Source organism: Melanostigma gelatinosum, assembly GCF_949748355.1.
Source record: "Melanostigma gelatinosum genome assembly, chromosome: 13".
Classification (NCBI taxonomy): domain Eukaryota; kingdom Metazoa; phylum Chordata; class Actinopteri; order Perciformes; family Zoarcidae; genus Melanostigma; species Melanostigma gelatinosum.
In genome coordinates this window covers 13153257-13178783 of record NC_136646.1, presented here as the reverse complement: position 1 = coordinate 13178783, position 25527 = coordinate 13153257, and the positions used below count along the sequence as shown (strand labels likewise).

The window sequence follows — 25527 nt, the reverse complement described above, 5'->3', positions numbered from 1 at the left end:
ACCATGATGGAAACAGTGTCAGAGATGGACGCGAGGAGGACACGCAGCTAAAACGCAGCACTGCCTCCGGTGCAGGAGATCGGCAGAGATCGGATGCGTTCGGAGGAAGCGAGAAGCAGCTCGTGGATGTATAAATGAAACCCCGCCCCCTTGCCTAAAATAAGGAATAGAAGATACGGTGAATGAGGGCTTTATTTTTGACCTCGTGTTTTGGGCTTTCAGGCTTGATTTTCACGACAAGCTGCAAACATAAAAAACCCACAACAGTAATAAATACGGTTTGTTTGGGTGCCGAAAAGTGTCATCGTTAAGAGCGATACACAAACAGGAAGTATGACCTGACAGGCTAACATCCGGGTAAAAATGCCCCACTAGCTGGATGGTGATTTCCTCCATTGTCAACAATGACAATGGAGCTGATGTCACGTTCTACTTATAACGACATCACAGAGCAACCTAATTTACACACACGATTTAAAAAAAACTAACTCAGTATATTAAGCTCAAACGAATGTCCTGCAATAACTCTTTCCCTCATGTACTGTATTCATTGGTTTGTAGAAGCTCAAACTACATCCTTCAAAATTACCATTAAGTTTCATGTAAAACTGAACATCGTGCATTTCATGAAGGTATGATTCATTGCAGGGCGGTTGCATTGTACCGCAAACGTTTTAGCTCAGTGTACCTAATAAACTGGCAACTAATTCTTGCATAATCTCAAATCAGCCTCACTTTATTCTCAAAGAATTATCCCCCAATATCGTTATTCGAGTGATGCACATATTGAATGAATATGTGAACACAAAAGAGAAGAAATAGAACAATTATATCACAACCACTAACAATAATACAATAACTACTGTGCTCCTGCATTATGATCTCATCTTGAGTCCTGGTCTTTTAGAGACTCCCTTTTATTGTAGTTTATATTGTGTTCACAAGGTGCATATTCCTTACAACTTCCTTTACATCTGTCCCGCTCTGCTGCTGCACACAAGACTTACAGCACAAACAACAATCTGAGAAAAAAAATGACATTTTATTGAATCTTCAGAATCATAAGTACAATTTGAAGTGTTGTAACAGGGCAACAGGAGATGATATCAGGTCCTTAATTCTGAGGAGGTATTCAGAATGAGTTTTGAATACATGGGTATGTCAATGTGCATAATGGTATCTTTATTTATTTAAAAAACAACAAAATGATACAAAAAAACAAAAACAATTTAAGGTGGAATGCACAAAACCGGTCTGAATGCTAAACCTGATTGTGGATTACATGATTTCACGCTGCGAGGTCTACAGTATATAACCAGTATCATAGAAGCAGGGAATGAGTCATCAGAAGTGCGGGAGCCTACAATGAAGGCTGAAGGAGAGAGGGATCTCAGCAGGCGGGTGGACAGGATACTAGACAGAAACTGAATGGAAACGGAGGAGTTATGATATGAAGTTACGCTTCAGTAGATGAGTGATGCCAGAGCAGAAGAGTGGCGCAAAGAGGTTAACTCCTCCTGACTAATATCCAGGTCAGGCAAACAACTGGCCCTGCCTCAGCCTGGGAGATTGAGGGCATCAGGTCACCCTAGCCTCACACACTTACATCACCACACGCTCAAATTTGACTTTGCCTTAAGAAATCCATCCTGAGTCACACTTACAACACTGCCCTTTTTTTTTTACTTTTTAAAAATTTCATCCAGAACACCAAACGGTCAAAATAAACACCGTAGAGAGAAAAATAAAGTTTGAATCGGATGTAATCCGCACGGGAACAGAGGCTACCTGTGTGAGTAGCCTCGTCATTAAATTAAATTTGAGCAAATATCATCATAAGCCAGGAACAACAATCATTTCACTTCTGGCCAAACCATCAACTCTTCAGTTTAACCGATGGGAAAACACAACCGTGAGCTCTAAAACAGCTTCCCCACCGAGCATCTGTTGAGCAAATAAACTCGTCCCGTTGTCAGAAGTTAATGCAAAATACAGGCATACACACAGCGGGTTGTTTTAGTTTGGCAACCTATACACCTGTTTTCTGATTCAGTGATCAGCACTGTCACAATGTATCCATGTTCAACACCAACTCACACCAAAGTGGATCTTTTTCCATGAGTCAACTTTTAAATCACGCTACTTCCCCTCGGCCACATTCACAAAACAAATATGAACCACTTCCTTCTGAAGGTAAGCCACTTCCCAGAGCACCATGACCTGTAAAAACATCTGCCCTAACTCACCTTTATGATACATATACAAGTGTACAATGTCACCTAGCTACATAGTGAGAGCCTCGTTTCTTTTAATGAAGCTGAACATTCCCACCTCCACACCTTACAAAACGCACCGGCCCATCCCTCATGTCTGACAGTCAGTGCGTCACAGGAGACTGAAGCGGCAAGAAAACAAAAAAAAAGGGGGGGGGGGGGGGGTATGGTCAGGGGCCAATGAGATTATTTACACCACTGAGATATGGTCAAATATCATGTTTGAAAACATATACAGGTCCTCCTCACAGAAATACAGTATCTAGAATACAGCATTTCTGTGTGACAGCCAGCAACCTAAATGCTTGGTTTTGTGTTTATGAACCAACCTTCACCTTAAGTGACCGCTGCCAACCACGTGCTGGTACATTTAGGCGGAGTCGCTGGTCAAAACATCCAAAAACAGAACAATTTTTGGGATTCACCTGACAAAAACAAACAAACAAGCTCGCATTAGTGCTCTGCCCTGACAAACTGGTGACAGGCCGAATTAGAAAGACCATAAAATAATGAAGTATAAGTGTGTATTTTAAATGTCATTCTGTAACATGAACCCTTTTCCTAGATGCTCCAGAACATTTAACAGCTTTAGAGAGATCCACTGATCAGAAACGTTTCTCAGTCAAGCTGCAGGTCGTTTAATCCCACAACTGATCAAATACTGCGACTGCACAAGTCTGGACAAACACTTCTTCTGCCTTGGTTCATAAACTGAGTTGCTGGTTTATTTATTTAATACACAGACTTTTCTTTTTATTAACAATAAGCATCTTACAGTAACAAGAAAGGCAAAAGGAAGAACAGCATGAGACATTTACCACAGCCACGGATTCAACAACTTCTCTCACATTAAATGGAAAATAAAGACGGGAATGTTCACTCAGAAACAGTGGAATGAATTTAACAATAATGAAAAAAAAAATGAAAAAAGGTTCACAATATAGAATTGTGCTTGGCCTTCTCTTCTATGAATGTGTTTTCTTGGTGATTTTTGTAGCAAACGGGTGGAAGGACTTGACCTGTTCCCATCTCCTTTCTCCAAAAACAGATTAACCGTGATCCTCTCAGGACTGAAGGCGTTCAGGCCGCAAGAAACGGGAATAAAAGGTGCACAAACTGTACATCCACACCAACTGAGGCGATGTATTCAGCGTGGCACCAAGAGATGGACTGATAATGTCCCCTAACTTCTCCCCGATCCCCTCCGGGATCGCCCGAGAAAGGCCACGGCAGAAGGTGCTCTTCAGTTAGGCTACGATTCCAGTTTCACGACGACGCAGCGCTGAACACGAACTACGAACTACTCCGGCACGCGGCAGGCGAGATGTGTGCGTCGATCTATAAATATATTTAAAAAAACCTCTCTGTTAAGACTGATAACTGGCTGATTGGTGCGACAGCAACACGGTTAGAGGTTAAAGGAATGTACACAAGTCAATAATATTCAAGCTTACTTCGAGATAGACTGAGATTCTACACTGTGTTTCCAGTCTGGCCAAGATCACGCTGCAAAATGAGAGAAAGGAAAAGAAACTAAAAACTAAATGCCACACCCACCCACGCTTCAAACTCATTTTCTCCACAGAACGATGTCTGCAGCTGTGGTGACTGACCCGTGTGTGTGTGTGTGTGTGTGTGTGTGTGTGTGTGTGTTCTTCCTGTATTTTTGCCTGATGATGAGCGAGGATTGTTAAGCGCTGTAGCTACGATGGAGCTGTGGACACGGCGTGACCCCTGACATACTGCGATGAACTGTGAGTTTATCTTTTAAGACTTTTTAATATTTTTTTTCCCCCACTCGTGACAGCGCTTTGAAAGTGGAGCCAGGTTCGGGAAAAGATAAAGGAGGATGACGAACATCCAAACGGAGACGGACAGACATCGGCACAGAGAGACGGACGAAGAGGCAGACAGACAGAGAAGGACAGACAGACGGATAGGTAAAGGGTGTCTGTGGTGGAGCAGTGGGAGCAGAACAGGGATGCAGACGGGGGTGGTGGGGGGGTTCAGGGTCTCATGGGACAGATTAAGGAACAAAAGTACAAAAATCAAGAGAAAGCGGCGTTAAGATGAGATGGCACTGGGCTTTTTCCTTTCCCTCCCTTTCTCTACCTCCTCATTCCTCTCTCCCCCTCTTTTTTCTCTCCCTCTCGCTCAGATGGCCTCCACGTAGTTGGAAGGCAGCATGCCCTGCTGGCCGGTGCGCTCCACGCGGCCGTACATCCAGCCCTCGTCGATCTGCTGCACGTCTATGATCACGTCTCCGTCCACGAAGGACACCTCGTCCTCATCGGCGGCAGAGTAGTCGTACACTGCCCGGTACCGCTTCTGTGGACAACAGGGAGTTCAGTTCAGGTCTCGAGGACAGCTGCAGCGGTTATGGTCCGCTAGGAAACTAAACGGTGGTACTTCATGTATTGGTGGAGGACCTACCCCTGCACTGGGAGGCGGGCCGGCGGCGGGGGCCTGCACTGGTACAGGAGTGGGCTCAAAGTTGTAGTTCTGAGAGGCTGCAGGCGGCTGTTGAGCTGCTGGTAAAACTGACAGAAAAGTAGAAGGAAGATGAATGAGCTGGACTTTCATTTAAATGCTTCTCGTCCCTCAGAGACACTTACTGGCAGCTGTAATGGGACTCATTGTTTTGGGGGAGTAGGATTAAGATTTCAAGCCATATAAAATAAATGCATCTTGATGCCGGGTCCGTTAACGCCCGTCTGTACGTCTGCGTTGACTTTTCGACAGAGTGAGGAATTTAAAAACATGGCAAGACACGACGTGCAGCCAATGGCTGTTGATCTCTTGGTTACACAAGAACAAATCCGTTTTATGGTAAAGTGTAAATCGGTCGTGTGAAATACAAACAGCAGGATCATTCACATACTTAGCTGTAACTTTTCCACTGAACTCCTGATGCTTCAAGTCATTTCCGGACATAATATTGTTCACATTCATGACTTGAAAGTTGCGGCAAACAATCTATCGGCTTGAGTCATGTGCATGAATTTAACCATTTCACTTTCTACATTAGTCGAATTACTTTCATTTCTGCAACTATTTATAGCTGAACGGATTGAATGCAGAGGAGGAGGAGAGCGGTGAACAAGTTACAACCAAGATCCCCGAGTGGTGACACCCAGCCGGGTGAGCTCACACAGCCGGCGGGCAGGGACGGAGCCGAGCACAGACAAGGCAAGAGGCTTAACGAAAAAATTGTACCGAGTGATCAGTACAATTGTATAAACTTATAAGTTATGTAAAAGTAAAGGTGTGTCAGAAGGAATACCTTTGCCGGGGTGGCTCGGCGGGCGATGCGAGACTCCTCCTCCTCCCACAGTCCTCTTCTTTTCAAATTCCTCATGGTACTTTATCTGCAGGAGACAAACAGTGTAAGGTCACATTAACAGATAACAAGTGCATGCATGAAATCTACAGGTGTCTCCAGGAAGACGTCCCAGGGTGTAGTTCATTTTCTGTCCACCAGAGGTCCCCTGCTTGCTCTCCAGCCCCCCTGTGTGTTTGTGGCAATAGGTGGGGCGCCCTGTGTGAGAGCAGAGCCTCTGGAAGCAAGCTTGACCCGGAGAGGAAATGACATCACACCGACCGGAAGTAGTGCGAGCTCACTGTTGCATAACAACCATCACCGACACGTCAGGCAGAGCAGGTGAGCTGAGAAAAAGTGAACCGACTAGAACAGGGGTATTCAATTAAAATTCAGCGAGGTCCAGTTAGAGAGAATTTCCTCACGGAAAGGTCCGGAACATCACAGTAGTGTCTTAACCTGCGCTATGATTTAGTGCCATGTATAATGAAGTAGCCAACAGTTGTATTGACGTCTGTATGTCAACAACTGACAAATTAAGTAAATTGAATAATATCTAAACAAATTGAATAATATCTAAACAATATTTATTGTCAGATTTCAAATTTAACTGGATGAATTATAAATAATACATATTCTAATAATAAATAAATGTTCTCTAATTCAGGTAAAATAAGTGCTGGATTTAATAAAATACATATCAGTAAGTTTTTGTAAAATGTGACTCTTCAAATAAAGTACTTCATTTTAGAAAAATGAATTGAACTGAATTGTCCTGCAGCTTTAAGTTAATTTAATTCAGGTGTGAAGTGATGTCAGTCAAAAGAGACACGATATTATATTCTTGTCTTCTAAAAAGAGAAATGTGTGTGCAGGAACTTCATCTGTAGTTATTAAACAACTTGTTTCTGCTGTATTCTCCTCTCTGTTTACATCATTGTTGGTCAGTGAATTACTGTTAGGATTCTGATCATATTGGGCTCTTTGGTTTATTTTTGGTGCCTAACTTCGGATGCGAGTGGGTACGTTTCCTCAGAAGATGTGTGCTTTGTCTCGTAGTGACGCTTCACATCGACTCCTTTTCTCGTTTTGAACTGGTTGTGGGAATAATACACCTACAAGAGTCCATTCTTGGGTAAAGACTCTGGTTAGGGTTAGTTGGTTAGTTCATAATAAAACGACCTCTCCGGCCAGCGTGACAAAGGCCGCATTCAGAGCTACACCATGAAGCACAGTCACTACGCTGAAACTGAAACCGAGTGAGTGCTCTATGACTGCAGCATATAAGCCGTCCCCCTTATTACCAGGCTGATAACAGACTGACTCGCAGTGTCTCAGTCGAGATTCACAAGCCCCCGATTCTGTCCTCGCTCAAAGAGCCCACTGTGCTGCCGGCGTTAGCAAGAAGTGTGTTCACAGACGGGATGGGATGACGGCGTGTTTGTGCAGAGGACAGCGAAGCGGGCGACTGAGAGAACACTGAGACTGTTCTCAAGTGCAATATGCTAAGTGAGAGTGTGTGTGAGGGAGATTATTTTGGTTTGTTTTGAAGGAGCAGGTCGAACAGATGGTGTGTGTGTGTGTGTGTATTTACAGGAAGTGCCTCGGCTGCTGCTGAACTAAACCACTGCACTTCTCAATCTTTTGCTGCTTGACAAGAGGAAGGTGACGGGAAATGGAGAAGAGTCATGACAAAGCAAAAAGAGGCAACAGAAATACGAGTTAAAGGCTTGAAAGAGTCAACTGGTTTGTTCCTTAGAGTCCAGGGAACCAAAAGAGAGAAAGACGTAGCTTTCGTCTCGAGCGGTTCCCTACGTTTGAGTGACTCACGAATTGAAAGCAGATGTTTTGTTTATCACTTTTGACCAAAAACACTTCAGGATGCGCCCTTCTTATCCCGTGAACCCATGTAACATATCTGCATCTCCCCTTGTCTTGATCTTACACATACGAGATCTTTAACCACATGAAAGCAGTGATTACCCATCACCTCCACGCCAATTATGCAATTAGCAAGAACAGTGCAGCGCTGGTTGTGTGTAATGAAGTCTGCTTTGCATCCGAGTTGTGTTTGGCTTGTGCAGTCTGAGGTAACAAGGTAAACAGTGCATGCCTTTCTTCAGCGCTGGTCTGTATTTACAGAGAAATGGCAAAATCAATAACTGGAGCTGAGGGAGAGAGGGAGGGCAGAGGGGAGAAGAATCACCCATGCGGAGAGTGATTTGAGGGGAATTTCATTCCTATAAATGAGGAGCCACTGTGAGAAGAGGAAGCCTGACATTTACTGATGTCAGTGACCAAGTGGGAGGATGAAACGACACTTAATACACAACAATATGCTCAATATTATACAACTTGAGATGTCGATCTGGTGAAGCTCTGCGTGGACCGAGATGAAGAAGCCCTGGTGGTTTCCACGAGTGACTCTTGAGTCTTTAGAACAGAGCTAACATAAGAAGTGTTGTGCAATCTCTGAAACTAAGCACCAGATATGCATGACCCGAATAAAGTTAGCGTGAAGCTGTGATATCAGCGATTCAAGGAAAGAAAGGACTCGTTCCAGTGTCATTCAATAATGGCAAAGAGAGAACAGTGATATGAAGAAACTACGGTTCTAAGGGGGGGAAACAACACTAGAAGAGCTCTAAATGATTAGTCTTTGTAAAAACACTGAAATAAAATGTAGGAACTCCTCTGTTACTATTTGGAGCACGACATAAAACAGGTGGAGGGGGTCAGTTGATTGGTGACGGTGTTGCAGACACTCACATTGCTGATTTGTTCCTGCGACTTCTTAATTCTCTGCATCTCTGGCGTGTCTGCGACCGCGCTGAAACCTTTCCCTTTATTCTTCTCAAAGTCCTCCCGGTAGAGAACCTGCAGGACAAACACAGTTTCATAGTTGGAACAAAATGCGGACTTGAAAACGTGTGCGGAAAACAACGCGGGCCACATATTTAAAATGAAAATGCACAGACAGGTTCAGTTCATTTCTGTGGGAGTCAACAAGGAAAACCCAACAAATGATTATTTATAGATGTCCCAACCTAGATTCTTTCAACGTATACAACGTATACAAAAAGAAAAAAACGCTTGATGATGCGTCTTGATTTTTTCTTTGATATTGTAACGCTTGTGTTAAATTAATTTGTTATCATTATTTTAAAAATCAAGTAAAGCTCTTCACCAATATTATCTATGGTGGATAACTTCCCTAACATACAGTTTTAGCCCATATTTTAATAAAAGTTATGCATGTGCTACTAAAATATATATCATTATATTGAGTAAATGTGTCTCTGTAAAGCAGAAGTTTGATGATAAAACAAAAAAAAACTTCATAGTAACCGTATAACCCACATTTTCACAAGAAGGCTTGGAATTCGGCGGCTTAAATAATCAAAGTTTTCTTTAAACTATGACTGAAGTAAGCATTAGCAGTGTGTGTGTGTGTGTGTGTGTGTGTGTGTGTGCGTTATGAGTGCGAGCAAAGTTAGGTTGGCCCGGCGCATATCGCATTGTCTTCTGTGGTGATGTTCACTTCCCGTCTGTGGAGCAGAGGAGGCCGTGGTAGTAACCATATATGGTCATAATGAGAGGTAGTATGTGAGAGTGTGTGTTTTTCCAACCTCCCCGCCCTAACCCTAACCCTAAGGGCAGAGGAGGAAGCGTCCAGCATCAGATGAGTATCAGAAGTTACAATGCGTGGAGCTCTCCTTCACTGCTGCTCTGTGGCTGATCACACACACACACCAGCCACACTTACACAAGTACAGCTACACACCTGACACAGAAACCCAGGTACACGTTCTATTTGTACAGCCACACACACACACACACGCACTTCTCCGACTGATCTCCCCGGCATGTGCCAAGACATTTCAACAATGACAAATCACTTGATTCCACCTCCCGACACCAACCCAACCCTGACTCCTGCCTCCATGGTGACTGGACACATTCCCTGCACAGTGCTTTACCAGGAAACTAAGCTCCACCACCACATAATGTCTGACACTGCTGAACAGAGTGCTGACCAGTCCTCTCACCTCCCAACGCCTTGTGATGACATGGCTATGATTCACAGATAATGTGCGTGTGTGGTTCGTATGTGGCGTGACGTCCGCCGAGAACATCGGGTGAAAACTATGGCCGATCGTCATTCCACGGGAAATCATGCACGGCTCTCAAGCCCGCGCACAAAGATAAGTCACGAAGAAGATTAATGTGGCCTCGACCCATCATTGTCCTCCATTCTCGTTCGGCTCCCATCAGTCAGTCAACGTATGATCCTCCCCGTTTCTTTTTCTCAGTCCATCTCCTTTGTCTTTTTTTTTTAGGTCTATGCAACAGCTTTCCTCTCCTCCAATCACGCCTCAGCTTTCTTTCCCCACCCACACCGCCTGCTCTCTCTGTGCTGCTTTTTCATTCATTCATATTTTACTGCCTCAACAGCAGCAGACAGAGTCGTCCAATAGAGCCGGAGCCCTTCCTCATTATAATCGTTCTCTCTGCTGCCATTTGCATTCCTCTAGCTTTCCTTCCCCTGGGGATTTACTTTCATCTCTTCTTACTTCACCCTCTCTCTCTTCCTCCTCCCTTTCTTCCTCCTCTCTCTTGGTGCTTTCCTGTCTTTCCCCTCGCTCATGTGCTCATTGCGCTCCCTCTCCTCGTCCCCAATTTTGTTCTCTCAGATTCTTTATCTCTCGCTCTCCTTCCGTCTCATTTCCCCCCCCCCCCAAAGTCTTGTAACGAGGTGTGACAAACCTCTACCCTGCTACCATAGCAATAGGGTTCCCGTAGCAACTCAAGCGGCGGTGTTGGATGGCCACGGTCCTCCACAAACACCTTCAACTTCACTAAGAGTTCAGACCAGTGACACTGTAGCACACGAGCATCACAGTGCAAGAGGCATCGGAGAATATCTACATGCGTGTGTGTGTGTGTGTGTGTGTGTGTGTGTGTGAGTAGTGGCATTTTTAACTATCTAGTGGAATTTAATGAGTGAAGTGGGAAACATTTGATTCAATTTTGAAATACCACTTTTTTTAATTTAAATGTTATTTATATATATATAAAAATTGATTGTAGTTTAACAGGAAGTTCTTTAACAATGACCTTTTCTTTAAGGGACTCTGGGTGATTTGCATCTCAATCAGCTACTTTATGACCGTTTACTTTAAGCTGCGTCTTCCTCTTGATCATAAATCATGTTAGCGCACTTCTGTTGAAAGCTTTTGGGGGGTTTTTTTCTGCGTGAAATCATTGCTTCCTGTGTCCACTGTGGTCACACGACTTGCTGTAGAGAAGAGAGAAAGAAAGCTCCTCTTTATTCACGACGACACAAATCCTTCATCATCACACACACAAACATTTGTGGATTAATAATCTCATTCTTAGTGGCTGTGGTAAACAGTTAGCTCAATGTCTCTCGTGTGTTTGTGTGTGTGTGGGGGGGGGGGGGGGTTTGTTGAGATGTACAATCCGTGTAGACAAACACCATCTGTCCCTCAATCCCTTAGTTATCCCCCCTCCCCACATGACCACTGACCCCACCCCAAAAACCCTTCTCACAACCCGGTCTCATCTGTAGAGTTTGACACAGACACCCGGATAAGACGAGGGCTGTGCTTCCTTTGATGAACACTCTCCTCTACTACACAACAAGAAAACAAGCCTCTCCTTCGCCTTCTCCCTCCAGATTAATACACGACTCCCTCCAGAGTCTTTTGTGATTAATGAGGCTCAGAACTACTCGATGTGAAGGGGCTTGTGCTAAAACGTTTGTATACAAATGCTTCGTTTGGCTTCTTCTGTGGTTCCTTCAGTGATCACATTGATAGAGTTCTGAGCACACTAAGGAGCATGCCTCAGACGTCATTACACGAATAAGAGAAGTGAAACCTTTAATGCCAGCCTTCAGGGTCGACGACTGTCTGCCACTGCCACATCATTTTATAGTTTCTGTGACTTGTTGTGCCGACTTCAACTACAGACAGCGAACATACAACGACATCGTTTAAAGTCTGTTGGTACGTACAGATCTCTCCGACTCTCTATCCGGGCCGTCACATGACCCAGTTCATATGGATATTTTCGTCTGATGAGGTTAAATATCTTAGAATATATTTTGGTCTTTGAATTCTTTTTTTAGCCTCTAGAGAAAGAGCCGTAGTAGTGTTTTCTGTGGTGACAGAGTTACGATTGGGGGCTATTTGAAGAACAATAGGTGCAGAGATAATTGGGAGGCTCTATGATCAGTGCATCCGTACTGGGCCCCAGTCCGACTGTCCCAGTCCGACTGTCACAAACGACAGTCGGACACATTAACAGCAGTGTGAAACAAGAAGGCTGTAAGAGTAGTGGTTAAACCAGGACTATGACAGAATATTTGGCTTATTTGAGTTGGTATGTCTGCATGTCTATCAGGACAAAAACTTACTATTTCTTCAGACTAACTTGGTTCTTTTAGGCTGAATTTCAGACCTCAAGCTCAGGCAGAATTACTCGACTGGAAGGCCAGACTTCTGCCAGTTTTGTTTAAACTAAAAAAGTTAATTTATAACTAGAGTAATGGACATTTATGCTGCAACGCTTTCTCATGTAACAAGCACTATTTGTTTTCAACTGGTGATAAAAGGAAATGGAAAGTGTTGCAAAACAGATTGAAGCAAGTTCCTATTTGATATTTCCAAACTGCATAACTTCTTAATAGAATTTAACGGGTGGTGGTATTAAAGTGTATTTCTGTCGGATGTGATAATAAAAAGACTGATTCAGTATTTAGTGGAAACTGCATATTCTTGCACACTGGATTGGGATCCAAAGCCGGAGTAACTGAACAAACATTCTTGCGGTAAGATTGCTGATCTCCGAGGCTGTGCACCATTAAAAACGTAGCAGTCCAGCAAAGTGTTTTTCTTGAACATATCTTTTCCCTTTCTTTGTCTCTAGAACATCCTATGTATCAGACTATTGGGCGATCATGGACCTCCCAGCCCTCTCTTCCAAGTCTCTTCCTTGACTATTGTGAATTCATTTCATGCTCGACATCTCAGGTCAGTTTTCAAGCTATGAGCACAATCTCTAATGTACAAACTTGAATTAGACCGATTATTTTATCTGAAAGTTAGCTTTATTTAAGTACTTACACCCAGATCAATTTTTTGGGTTAATTCAAGTCAGGCTTTTTAAATGTGAACAGACTGTGTGTGTGTTTCAAGGCTGGAGTTTGGCTAGGCCATGAATCCTTTCAACAGCTACTAACAGAGAGAGCGTTACCTGGCTCTGCATCTTGCTCTGCTCTTTGAGGCGGCGGTTCTCTGGAGTGTCAGCCACACAGGTGAAGTGTGACTTGGGGTAGTGTCTGAAAAACAAAAACACGGCAGACAGTCAGCACAGTAAACACGCACACAGGCCGATGCCAGCGTTTTACTCTCAAGACGCTCAAGACTCTAATGAGAGAAGAAGAGCATAACTCAAGCAGTGTGCAGTCTGCAGCCCCACAGTGGGGGCATTCGTTATTCAAGGTGGTCCTGAGGTTGAGTTAGAAGCCCCTGTAGACAAAAAGCATGTCAGGATCACACACAAAGCTCTGTCAGTGGGAGCCAAGGTAGTCTGAGAGAGAGGAAGTGCAGGCAGGGGCTGTGTGTGTGTGTGTGTAGCAGAGTGTTGGAGGCGAGCCATAGCAGGTGTGTGTGTGGAAAAAGCTTTCCATGCTTACAAAACAGTGTCACACAGGCTCAGACCTATGGGGGGATAAACAGGAAGAGAAATAGTATGCAACAGACACAGTAACCGGGTCAAAGAGACGGTGGGCGAGTGTGAATGATGTCACGGGCGGGCAGCCCCCCCCCCCCTTTCAGCAGAGCGTGAAGGCGAGTCGGTTTTCTGAATGCATCCTTGGAATGTTCCCGACAGTCACAGACCCATAACCAACCAGCCTCCTGCTCGGGGGGGAAAAATGCTCTGCCTGAAACAAATACAACAAACATAAATATACACAAGTAAAGCGGAAACATGCAGGTATGCATGCTGCACGCCAAGCACCCTTCCTAAAGCCATTCATCATTGCATGCTCACGTATAGATTACTAAACCGCTGTGAACGGTTTGTGCGTGCCGGGCATACGTCACTGTTTTTATACACACTGGAGGCTTCTGTGCACAAATAACGGACCCGGCCGGTTCAGTGTGATCCTTGAGGCGGCAGAAACACATGGTGTAAATCCAGGGAGAGGGGAAGAGGCCTCATAGCAAACAGCTCGTATGGACTGCAGTTCCCAGCATGCCTCAGGCTGACCTCAAAACTCTTGCACCACTCTCCCGTGCCTCTGGGTAACCCATTTAGGCAATATGTTTACCGTTTCCTTGACAACGTGGTAAAAAACGGAATTAGCAGTTTGTCCTGATGTGATTATGGGATGTAAAAAACATTTACAAAAAGATTGTGGCCGGCGTATTTTACATAGTTTTGTTTAAAAAAACAAATAATAATAATAAAAAAAATAATAATAATACTACAGGGGCCACTTTAAAGAAACCCCCGAAACATGACTGTCGTTGGAGAAGTTGGCATTTCAAGCTCTGACACACAACAAACCCGAGCTCTTCATCCATACAAACACATGCATGTCCGTGCACGATCACGCTCACACACCTGCGAGCGCTCATTTTCCTGAACAGGAAGCCATCGGCAACATTCAGATCTGGTGGTTTTCTACGTGAGCAGCCGAGGCCAGGCGAGCTGCGGACAATCTGATCAAACAACGCAAATGAAGCTACTCTTTTATCGTTAGAAGATATCTAATTGCAGCAATAAAGAAAACGCAGACTCTCTACTCTGTCTTTTTAATTTGTTCGTCCAAAAGTGCAAACCTCCAAACTATCCGTTACATGTTAAATGAATAGATGTTTAGTCATATAGTCATATGGCTAAACATCTATTAATTTAGTTGCATCGGATGAATGAAGGGATTTAAATGGGTTCAGATTTCTATAAACTTAACTGACTGCCATATATTTTACCAGCAGTACATCTCTTTGGGGGGGGGCTGTCCCTTTTATAATGTACATTTTTTTCTTTGGCGCTGGGTGTGTCTGGTTTGTGGTGGAACACACTTCCTTTCACAGAGAGCATCCACTCTGCCTGACAAACCCCTCCTTGCCCGAAGACGATGTGTTGAAGCCACACTTGTCGTAACAGCGCTCCTGTCATCTCCAATGCGTCGTTATAAACTGCCCTTGCACTTAGGGGGCAGTAAATTGCTAAACAAATACACAACAGGGTTGAAGATAAAAGCTTAGTGACTCAATGGGATCTAGTTACGTGCGTGTGTGTGCAACCACGCTCACATTTTCGGGCCTGTTTAAGGCTATAAGTGAGTCACAAGAACACTCATCTATCCGTCAGGTTGTATAACAAGGTAACAAGTCGCAGACGGCAGTGGGTGACACATGCACAAATTCAGTTAGGTCTGTGACGTTAAGAGGGAGTGATCAAAATGGAGGGCAGGAGGTACTGCTGGGGGGGGGGGGGGGAAGGAAGCCACGCATGTGCAATCACACACACACACACACACACACACACACAAACTGCCTACTGTGCAGGAGGAGAGGCCTGTTTGCATAGTGGAACCAGGAGATGTTGAGGCCGGCTTGACCCTGTGAGACCTGGAAAGGTTGTAATGCATCATTTAGCAGGAACATTTCATCCACGTGTGAAGATGTGGACAGACGGCTCATCAAAACACACACACACAACAGTAGAAGAGCTGTAGGTAGAGACAGAGAGCAACAGGGAGACGTGTCCCTGGGTATTTATCAACAACATGTCAACAAATGATTTAAGGTATTGTGTTTCATGGAAGGGAACTGGCAGGCATCGGGAATGCCACTACTAAATCAAGACATTTGTGACAAGTTTAAATAACGCCACATTTATGTTCTAATGTATTTCAGATTATCAGTCATGAAGGCCGCATCCCAGCAATGGCTCCCACAGTCCTCCTGGGGAAATGAGGATTCTTTATGTCCTCTTATCTGCCCTCCTAAATGTCCCCCCCTCCGTGACTCTCCAGCATCTAATCAGGGACGAGAGTCCCAGGGAAGCGGCGGGTGGGAAGACAGTGAAAACAAACAACGCCTATATCAATTACCGAGGACAAATATAGAGGAGTAACGGTGAAGTAGTTATCCCGCAGAATAATGAGAGAGAACGCAGACGGAATTCCTCTCCTGAAGCGGGACGGCTCTTCCACTGATGATGTTTACTCGAACAAGGCTCGTTCTAAACAAACGGAAAGAGGCATAATAAACAGGCTCTGAAGGGCCTCTGGAGGGAAGATCGGCGGCAGGAAAGGGAAACGAAGAAGCCACTTCGGTCTGTGGACGCAAATGTGACAGCAGAACGACACCTGCTGTAGAGGCTTAACACCTTAAAACCAAGAGGGGGCGGGGTCAGTGGAATTTTAGGACAAAATGTGTACTGCAAATATTTTAAATGACTATATGTTATTATATAGCAACATATGACGACATGTTATGTAAGCTTATAATTGGATGTTTGCACTTGTTATGGCTCATCGAGTTGACGTCGTTAGGAGACAATTTGACACGTCAGAGTAGAAACAGCACAGATGTGAACAATTAAAGTAATGAGGTATCAATTCCATTTAGCTGCTTCAGTTTCAGGGTTTCGTTCATGCTGCCTCACACTCACTAGGAAACTTGAGTAAAACAGAGCCCTCGTTAATGTTATAAACAACGTGTGTGTGTGTGTGTGTGTTGCTGCTATGAAAACTCTGTATGACGAAAGGCCGATTGCATATTGTTAAAGCCTACACGAGAGGACGAATGCACACATTAACCTGGGAGCTGGGTGTAACAGAATAACACAGAATAACACATTTGGTTAACCTAGAAAATATTTGCATGCATGTCAAGTTTTATTTGGGCCTATCAGACGTAGCGAGGAATCTTTTAAATTTGTGGTTCATTTAGTCAGGTTAAAACGCGATCACTTACAGAGTTGTGCGATTCCATTTCGTGCATGTATTGGGCCAAAACAGTGAGTGATTGGAGGAAAATTAGGGGAAACCACTGGAGTTCAAATCAGTCACGCCCTGTCAGTGCGTGTCGCTAGTTAGCTGCAAACACCTGTACTCTCTCTGATGAGGGACATTTTGTGGCCAATAGACGCAGACAGCCGAAATACTTGAGCAGCCAAATTGGGATAAATACAGCAAGACAAAAAAAAATGGCTTTGCAAGAAAATGAATCTAGATTCAACTATATGGACAAGAAACGTTCCCTGAAAATGTCTCTTGAATGGCAATGCTAGCATGACAGAGAACATGTCAGAACATGAAGCAACGCTTTCCCTGCATTCCCTCTCAGAACTGCACTCACCCTCCAACTCTCTCTCTCTCTCTCTCTCTCTCACACACACACACAGACACACACACACACACACACAGGGGGAGAAAATCATTATTAGTAATGGCAGGGGGATTCCATGGATTCCTGATGAGCCTCCAGTGTGAGAGTATGTTCTGGGGCGTGAGTGGACATGCTTGTTTTCAGTGTCCGCCTCGGTCACTGTAAAGGAACTTTAGGAATTTCCTTTGTTGATACCCCCACCCCTTCCCCACAGAGGAGGGAAGCACTTTCCCACACCACACACAGGCTTTTTCTGGGGGGGGGGGGGGCGCTGGAATAGTCAGTGATAAACAGCAGAGGAGGGAGAGAGGGGCCTTAGTTGGGTTGCAACATGATTTCACACACGGCCCTATTTCCGTCTGGACAGATTAAAACACTGCTGTCAGTGTCTTTGTGTTGCAGGCTGAACCAATCCAGAATAAACATGCTCACTGACACAGAATGATGACTTGAGGGACAACTTACGCATTGCAGTATGGTTTCTTCCCAAAGCCTTTGTAATTCTTCATGTTTAGGGTCATTTTGCAGGTCTCGCAGCTGAAGCATCCTTTATGCCAGTACTGTCAGAAACAGAGAGACAAAGAAGACACGAAATGTTATGGGGAGAGATTTGAGACTTTTGTTTCACCTTAAGTGCGAGCCCAAAAAGGATCACACACACAAAAACAGCCACACAGCACAGGAAAGCTAATTGAATGAGAGCGAGGCCAGAACTACTTTCTATTCCCTCACGGTTTCACAAGGATACAGACAGAAAGAATAGCGACTGTTTAAGACTGTGTGAAAAAAAAAAAGTGAAGCGATGTGGAAACACGGCAGTTTGTGTGCTGCTGGCACTGAACAGTTACGAAGACGACCAACGCCCCCTTTTGCAAGCAAATTGTGTGCTTACTATATAGGAGAAGATGGGGCTAGTTGTGCCGCTGTGCGCAGTAAGGAAGGAGATGTAAAGTTTGTGAGTGCCAGCCATTTTCACACCTTTATTGCTCTGAGCTCAGTGTGCAAAATGCACCTTTTGACTCTGTCCGCCCATGTCTGCATCGCCACCATCCCTCTTCATAAGAGGTCATGCCTCTATCTCCCGAACTACTCCCACCCACCCGCCTGCTTTTCCTTTTCCTCTCCTGGCCTGAGGGTTCAAAGAGGGATCGAGGGAGGATTGGAGGCAGAAAAGAACTGGAAGGAGGGAGGAAACATGAATGGGAGGAGCTGGAGAGAGCAAAGAGGAAGGGAGGGGTGGGCAAGAGAGCGAGAGAGAAAAACACCAGAGAGTGAAGCAATGATCTGGCTGCTCCTGCTATATTGTCAAGGGAAGGGAGAAAAGGAGTGCGACGACACGGCGAGAGAAAGAAAGGGAGGGGAAAGAAAGAGAGAGTCCTTATTAACACGGCCTCAGGGTGCCATGTCATCACCCTCATTCTTTCTCCCACTCTTTAGCACTTCTACACCAATTGCCCACACACAAAACATCCATCTTCTGAACAAAATGATTCAAAACAAAGGATAAAACTGCACATCCAACATCACTTTGTCAATGTTTCACTCAGAAACACGACGCAAGTTTGAGTCCACACGGTCCCCTCAGGGTAAGCCACTACAGACAGGAACATCTATCATTTCCCTGCGTGCAGAGATACAGTTACAGATAATACAGCGTGTGTTACAGCTGGAAATTAATCAACAGGGTGTTGACGTTGCCCGAGTTGCAAAAAGCTGCAGATGGACAGACGATACAATCATGGCGGCGCTATGTATGGAAACACGACCAAACACACATCACCGTGGCCATCTCACTTGCTTCCATTATCGAACAAGAATATCGCTTCAGGCGGGTTTTAAGAAACAGTCTGGATGTAACGGACCACCCGGGGTGGTATGAGATGACAACAGGCAAGTGTGTGTGTGTTTTTGACATGGGTGTTTGTAGCTAGGGGCCAGCATATAAGAGGAGGCCGAGCCCAGTGCTCTGTTCGGTGGAGCTGTGATCCACAGCCAAAACACAGTCGTCCGACGCGAACTCCCTATCCCACGACAACCCAATCGCGGCCTGAGGGAGTTGCAGACGGACACATCGTGTTGCTCTTCCCACCGCTCTCTCCGTCTCCATTGTTCTGGCTACTGCTGCAAAGCCAAATCCCTTTACAAACAGCATCATGCAGGCAGATTCCATTTCCTCTAGCTTCAGCTGATTTGCAGCTGTGGTGGCTGCCATCTTTGCATGCTATACCGGCTTTGGTTCATCTACTTGTAGTGCAGCAGCCCAGCGTGATATTCTCCACGGACTACTGATGTCCCGTTCGTCATTTCCCCAAAATCTGTAATAATGATGAACCAGGGACTAATAGAGAAGTGTGAATGCAATTGCCGTGCGGAGAAAGGCGAGCATGGACTTTGACACTCCTGTTGTTGCCCTGAATAAATATTGACCGCGGGTTCTATTCCAGAGAACAAGCCTGCTGAACTTTAGCACACTATTGACGAGGGCCTAAATGCAGTCTCGCAGACGACCAACACGACACGCATGCTTCACAACCCACCCCACCCCACTTGACCTACTTAAAACTATTACAATTCCTAAGCCCAGCTCGCATTCTCTCTGTAACAACCCTAGTGACCTCTCAGGTGAACGGGTTCACACTGAACTGCAACGACCGGGCAGCTCTTAACACAGGCGCTGAAATGAACTCGGGCCACATGTGGTGGTGGTGGTCGGGGCAGCATGTGACCATATGTGCAGCGTAGTGGGAATATCAAAATGTGAATAAACCGACATGTTACAAATAGGACCACCTGGTGAACTAACTGTTATACAGTATGCATATTCTCCCGCTGTGTGGCCGAACACAGTTTCTCACAGATAGAAATCGAATGTGGAGGGAGGTGAAATATAATCACTGGAGAGGCATTTGAGATCCATCCCGTCTGAATCTAGACAATCTAAATAAGCAGAATCTGTTAGGAATATATAAAGTCTGGGACTTAGATTAGGTCTAGGATTACGACAAATAGATGCCAAAGGGAAAGAAGGGACAAACAGCGACATATAGGGGCGACAAACATCCCAAATGTGTGTCGTTCAAGAGGCCATTCCGCACTTAGCCTTGTCCAGCTCCAGGAAAAACCTGGCTCCTGGGTGCCAAGGCAGGATCTGTCAGTCAGCTTGAAAAATGAGGACACTGCAGAGACGGAGCCCTAGAAATAAAACACCAATAAAAAAACAGCACGGTCTTCCTGCATCAGCGCAGCTCAAGGGCACATGTGTACGTGGGCGTCTTTATGCGTATGCGAGCAATAACCGCGTGCGTACATAGTGTGTAGTGCAGTCTGTATGTAGGTTATGATGTCTCAGTGCACGATGCATGCGCGTCAATAGGGAAGACTCCATCCAAGAGCAAAAAATGCACAGTCAGCCTTGCAGCTTCCCTTCTCGGTGAGATTCAAATACAAGATGAGCGGGACTGAAACCCTGCAGCTATCTGGGAGGCCAACAGATAACGTGTATGCAAACACACATCACACACACAGAGGGAGGGGTAGTGACCGACAGCATGCTCTCACATACCAACTAACGACTCATTGGAAATGTAAGTGACTTCTATTTACCTTCTAGTTCGCATTTTTGCGTTTCCAGTTCCCTCTCGTCTTGAAGTCGATGGTTTTTTTTAACAGGTTTTTGGTTTCTGAAATGAGGTCTGTGGTTGATACAAGCTTAACAGATTTGTTTTGTTCTACGGCAGCAAATATACACCAATAAATGTCATCACACCGATCACGACTACACCTTAAGCTTAGCGGTGTGATGTGAAGTCATGCGTATAGTTCCTTTGTAGCCTAATATTAGCACTTAGTCATACAGTGATATAAAAACAGAAAATAATGGACACGCCCTTTAAGTACCTACCACTCAGAGCAGGCAAATTTACCAGGACTTGGTTGGTGTTTTTTTCTACACTCATTAAATGAACAACATACCGTAGTGTGTTGTTTTAGATGAGAAGAAACTAAACGACAATCTATAGGCTGCGTTAAGTGGATTTTCACGATAAAGTCTTCTGGTAGTCACCAAATTAAGCATCAGAGAAATTAAGCGCCTTAGAAACACTAAAGGACATCCTGAGGGACCCTGATGAAATCTTTCAGAAGTTTGGTCAAATCAGCAGCAAATCACTTCAGTCCAAACCACTTTGTGGCCGATTAGGCCTCTGAAGATGCTGCGATGGCTCTTTGACTGTTTATTTTCAACCAAAATATTAAAAGCCCCACCGTGTACACACACACACACACACACACACACACACACGGTGGGACATTACAGCAGCGAACATGTGAAAGACTCTTCTTGCGTCAGCGGTAGATGCCCACGGACACAGTGCCCACATCTGGCTGGTGCTAATAAAGCAAACTAACTCATTAAAGCATGCTGGTTAATTAATCATTGCCCTACCTGATGCCATTAATTCTTACCCAAGCCCAGGGGCTTAGCTGCTGGCCAGCAGGCAGACGGAGTGATGTGAACAGACATGCTATGCAAGAGTAAAGTACACGCTTAACACCATTTTTGTGACCACTCCGGACTGTGATGCGCACTAACATACACATCCTGTCACACTTTAATAATAACAAACACGATGAGGTGAGCACGGTAAAGGTGACGTTATATTAAACCAGAGCACAGGCAGACCGTGTGATTGTGCTGGTGTGAATAAAGCTGCTAGACATCGAGAGACAAACAGAACATGTGCGCTAGTTCCTCTTCCTGATATAAACGCACAAAGGAGAAGTAGCTTGCCGCTAACTGCGGAGTCAAAACCTCGGCTGATTTTGACTGTAATGTGCGTTAGTGAATGTGAGTCATTTAAAAAAAAAAAAAGGAAAAAAGGGAGGTGTCTCGTGGTGGCCGGACAGATTCCTCACCTCTAGCGGCATTCTGGACGACATGAATCAGCTCTCAGAATAATCTTGTCTAAATATAGACAAGGCGGTAGACAGATTCCTCTAAAAACACCGGACCATCCTGGAGCAAAAACCTCCCCGTTTAAAAACAGGACATATAATATAGTTTGTGATTTGTAATATAAGATGTAACATTAATCATTAGAACATATGTGAGTAATATAAACAGTAAAGAAGTTATTGCACGGAGCACACTGTTCTAAGAGAATAAAGGCTTTAATGATTTCTCATAAGAACAATTTTTATACATTTGATATGACATGACTAAGCACGACGTCAGCGCCTTCATGCCGTAAAGACTGTACAACACGCATACTGTACTCTTCTGACCTTTAACCCCAATTTCAAACAATTTCCTGTGATTGAGAGGCACCAGCACAATCGAGTCTCACATCTCGAACAGAAACCCCGCACTGAAGCCAAATAACACAGCAGACAATTTGTTCGCTAAATAATAATACAATTTTTTTTTAAATGCACCCAAGTTGTAGCTGTGAAAGCTGGAGCACAAACCTTTAGCTGTTCTTTGCTGTAATTGATTGTTCTGTGGGGAGCATAGCAGCAGAGTGGTTTTCTTCTGGCCTGTCTGCATTTTAAAAGCCTTCAACCACATGTCGACATAAAGAAAATAACCTCTTTGGGTTCTGTCCTTGCATCCTTGACTTTCTTCTCCACTCACGGACTGTTTTGATGTCAGTGAGGCTGTGTCTTATCTAGGATACTCGGTGCCATGTGGGAGATCTTTTGTTGCATTAAAACAAAATATATCTGAAACAAGCAAACAGGTCTTGCCTCTGAAGAAATCTCGCCAATATTGAGATGTTTTGACACTGCGAACACATATCGAAGAGCCAAAACATATATTGTAGCAATGTTTGCGCTTCATACTTACTTATTAAAAAGGACGAGCTGTCGGAACGCGGCACGTTTCTCGAATTATTTATAGACCGTCAAATACTATGTTCACTGGAATAGTGGCCGGTTTACTACGCAGGAACTGGTTACACCGCTTCATAATCGACGGCATAATAGCACAGTTAAATATTAATAAATCTGGTGGAGAGATATAGGAGGACTCTTCATCTGCAGGTAGGAACAGGCTCTCTGTGATTCAGACATGCAATATGCAGCTCGTAGAGATATTAAGTACAGACACTCCAGCAGAGAACCACTCTACACCAACTTCTCTATCTATCTCGACAATACACACTTCCTGAGTGCTGGAAATAGCTACAAATCTAACAGAGAGACACACAAATCACTTCTCTTCCTCCAACACCGCACATTAACCTAAATGTGACCATTTTTACTGCTCTTACAATCAACAAGTATTTTTATAGGCCTGAAAGTAAGACAAATAACGGCTAAACCGCCACGAACGAGAACAAGAGCCTCAACCGACATGCACTTCCTGTCTTTACATGTGCTGGGCCCAGCCCCGACTATACTGGAATGCAGCTGACAGACAAACAGGCCTCTGTGGCTCAGCCTCTCTCACACACACACCACAGAGGGATATTATAGATGAAGCCTGTCAGGTAAAAGGCATTCATCTAGAGAACCCTCCATTCCCCCTGCTTTCACCTGAGCTAGCCTAGCAGGAAAAAAAACCCAGCCAGTGTGGGCTCGGCTGCTTTAAACAAACGAGAAGAGCGGTGTTTGTGTGTGCCACGGAGAAGGGAGAAGAGGGTGGTTGTGTTTTGGCGCGTCTGAAGGTGTGAGCGCTGATGCGGAATGGCAGCAAAGACAGACGGCAGGCTACTCTCTCCTGTGCTCGGTTCGGAGACGGCACAGCAGGCATCTGACAGAGCACGTTTTATGGGAGTGTCTCTGTGTGCTGGAATGCACTCTTGCTTCAGCCAAAGATAACCAAAGCACACCGAGGGCCGTACTTGTGGCGATACCAGCCTTCCAACATGCTAACGTGACTCATATTTGTTTAAGGGGCCGTGTGTGAAGAGTGTGGGGTTCTGAGAGAAATCAATTCCAGTCCAAAGCACTCTGGGAAAACATTAGTCATGGTGCATTCAGGAACACATCCATGCAGAGAGCAATAATGCATCCAATCAAGAGCCGATGTTACTTTAGATAATGTGCTCTTTCATCCACCTTTATTGTCGGTCCACCCCAAACAGATAAAGAAGTCCCAGCAGGCATTGATTTTCAATATCTGACGACCATTCGACAAATTATCTACTTGCTCAAAGACCTGCTTTGGTAAAAAACAAAAAAACATTTCTATTGATGTATTGATATGGCAAACGTTGCAATCCCCACCCACATAGTAAATATAGTGTGTTACATGAATCTTGTTGAAAAGTTACAGTGAGAGCATTCAATACATGCAATAATCAAACCATGAACACCTTTACCGCCTCATGGTGACAGGAGAGAGACATGCTGTGCTTGTGTTAACTCAAATGTTAGCTCACATGTGAATTAGTGACTCACTAAAAAGGGTCAAATTGATGAGATTAGCACCTTGGCTGAGATTACGCTCCTGCTTTTGACTGAAAACTAATCCAGGAGGCTCCACCAATGATCCCTGACTTGGATTAACCGGTGTATTGGACACGGATATGTCTTTATCAGTCCACGCTGCCCACGAAAAGCTTGGTTATTATGAGACTACAGTGTTCACTGAGAAACCCCGTATCGTTTAATATGTGTTAAGGTAACCGCTTTGAATACGGACTTCGAGTTTCTAGACCAGGTTAGCTGACGTTATTCATCAGTTTTCTTCAGCCAGGCCCGAACCAGAGGCTGTCAGAAGCACCGCGCTGGTTTTTTAGGGTGAATCCATTTCGTAGCCTCGAGTCATTGTCCGGTGAAAAAGATAAAATACACATTCTGCTTTCTTAAAGTAGCCCGTCATCCACACGATAAGGTGTATTTTCCTTTCCGTTCCGCGCCCCTGTGCCACCGCCTTCCAGACGTTAAGCTAGCAGTTAGCTTGCTAGCGACATACCTGTTCCTGTCGGGGTGTTGAATTCATTCACAAAAAAACATGTGAACGGTGTCATTTTGAGCAGAAATACGTGCGGCCAGTGTACAAAAGGGAGGGCGGCGTATAGCGCCTGTTTTATAAAAGAAGAATACAAAGTGAAACGGCGTTCTCGTGGTCTTACCTTGTCCAGACAATTCACTTTTTCCGTGGGGTAAACGACTTGTTCACATCTGCCACACAACGGATTCATGTTGGAGGAATGCTCTTCTAGCTAGTTAGCACGGAAACCGCCGATGATACCGATTTTGTAGCTTTGTGCTGTCGAGTCCTCACTTCAGAAACTAGCTATATAGTGTACGAATGTGATCAGTAGCAGACCAACACTAATCTAGTTGTGTGTAGCAAATCCAGGAGGTTGTTGTTGTCGTTGTAGCCGCACAGCTGGCTGTCAGTCCACTAACCAGACACGGAAAGCGCGCTCCCGCTTCGCACCCCCCCTCTCTCCCCCCTCTCTCTCTCTCTTCCTCCCTCGACCGCGCGTGTCCGATCAGAAAGGGAAGAGGCAGTGTGGGAGGGTAAATGTTTCACTTGGAAGAA

General features: G+C 44.7%; 1 protein-coding gene across 1 annotated transcript; it reads right to left on the bottom strand.

Annotated features, from left to right (window-relative positions):
- Window positions 1-1026: 1026 nt before the first annotated feature.
- Window positions 1027-25402, bottom strand: lasp1 (LIM and SH3 protein 1). The gene is made up of 7 exons (XM_079282161.1): window positions 25112-25402; window positions 17496-17590; window positions 12874-12958; window positions 8362-8469; window positions 5557-5641; window positions 4707-4813; window positions 1027-4601 (listed from the first exon to the last, which is right to left on the bottom strand). The coding sequence occupies exons 1-7, from the start codon at window positions 25178-25180 to the stop codon at window positions 4428-4430; spliced, it is 723 nt and encodes a 240-aa protein (XP_079138287.1). The 5' UTR covers window positions 25181-25402; the 3' UTR covers window positions 1027-4427.
- Window positions 25403-25527: the final 125 nt, after the last annotated feature.

Bases quoted from the DNA above. Each gene is read 5' to 3' on its own strand.
- lasp1 (XM_079282161.1), bottom strand. From the start codon at position 25,180: ATGAATCCGTTGTGTGGCAGATGTGAACAAGTCGTTTACCCCACGGAA. The intron at 5,642-8,361 runs GTGAGTGTCTGC...TGTCTCCTGCAG, and splicing joins CGCAGGAACAAATCAGCAAT to ATAAAGTACCATGAGGAATT. The intron at 4,814-5,556 runs GTATTCCTTCTG...CTTTTCTGTCAG, and splicing joins GCCGAGCCACCCCGGCAAAG to TTTTACCAGCAGCTCAACAG.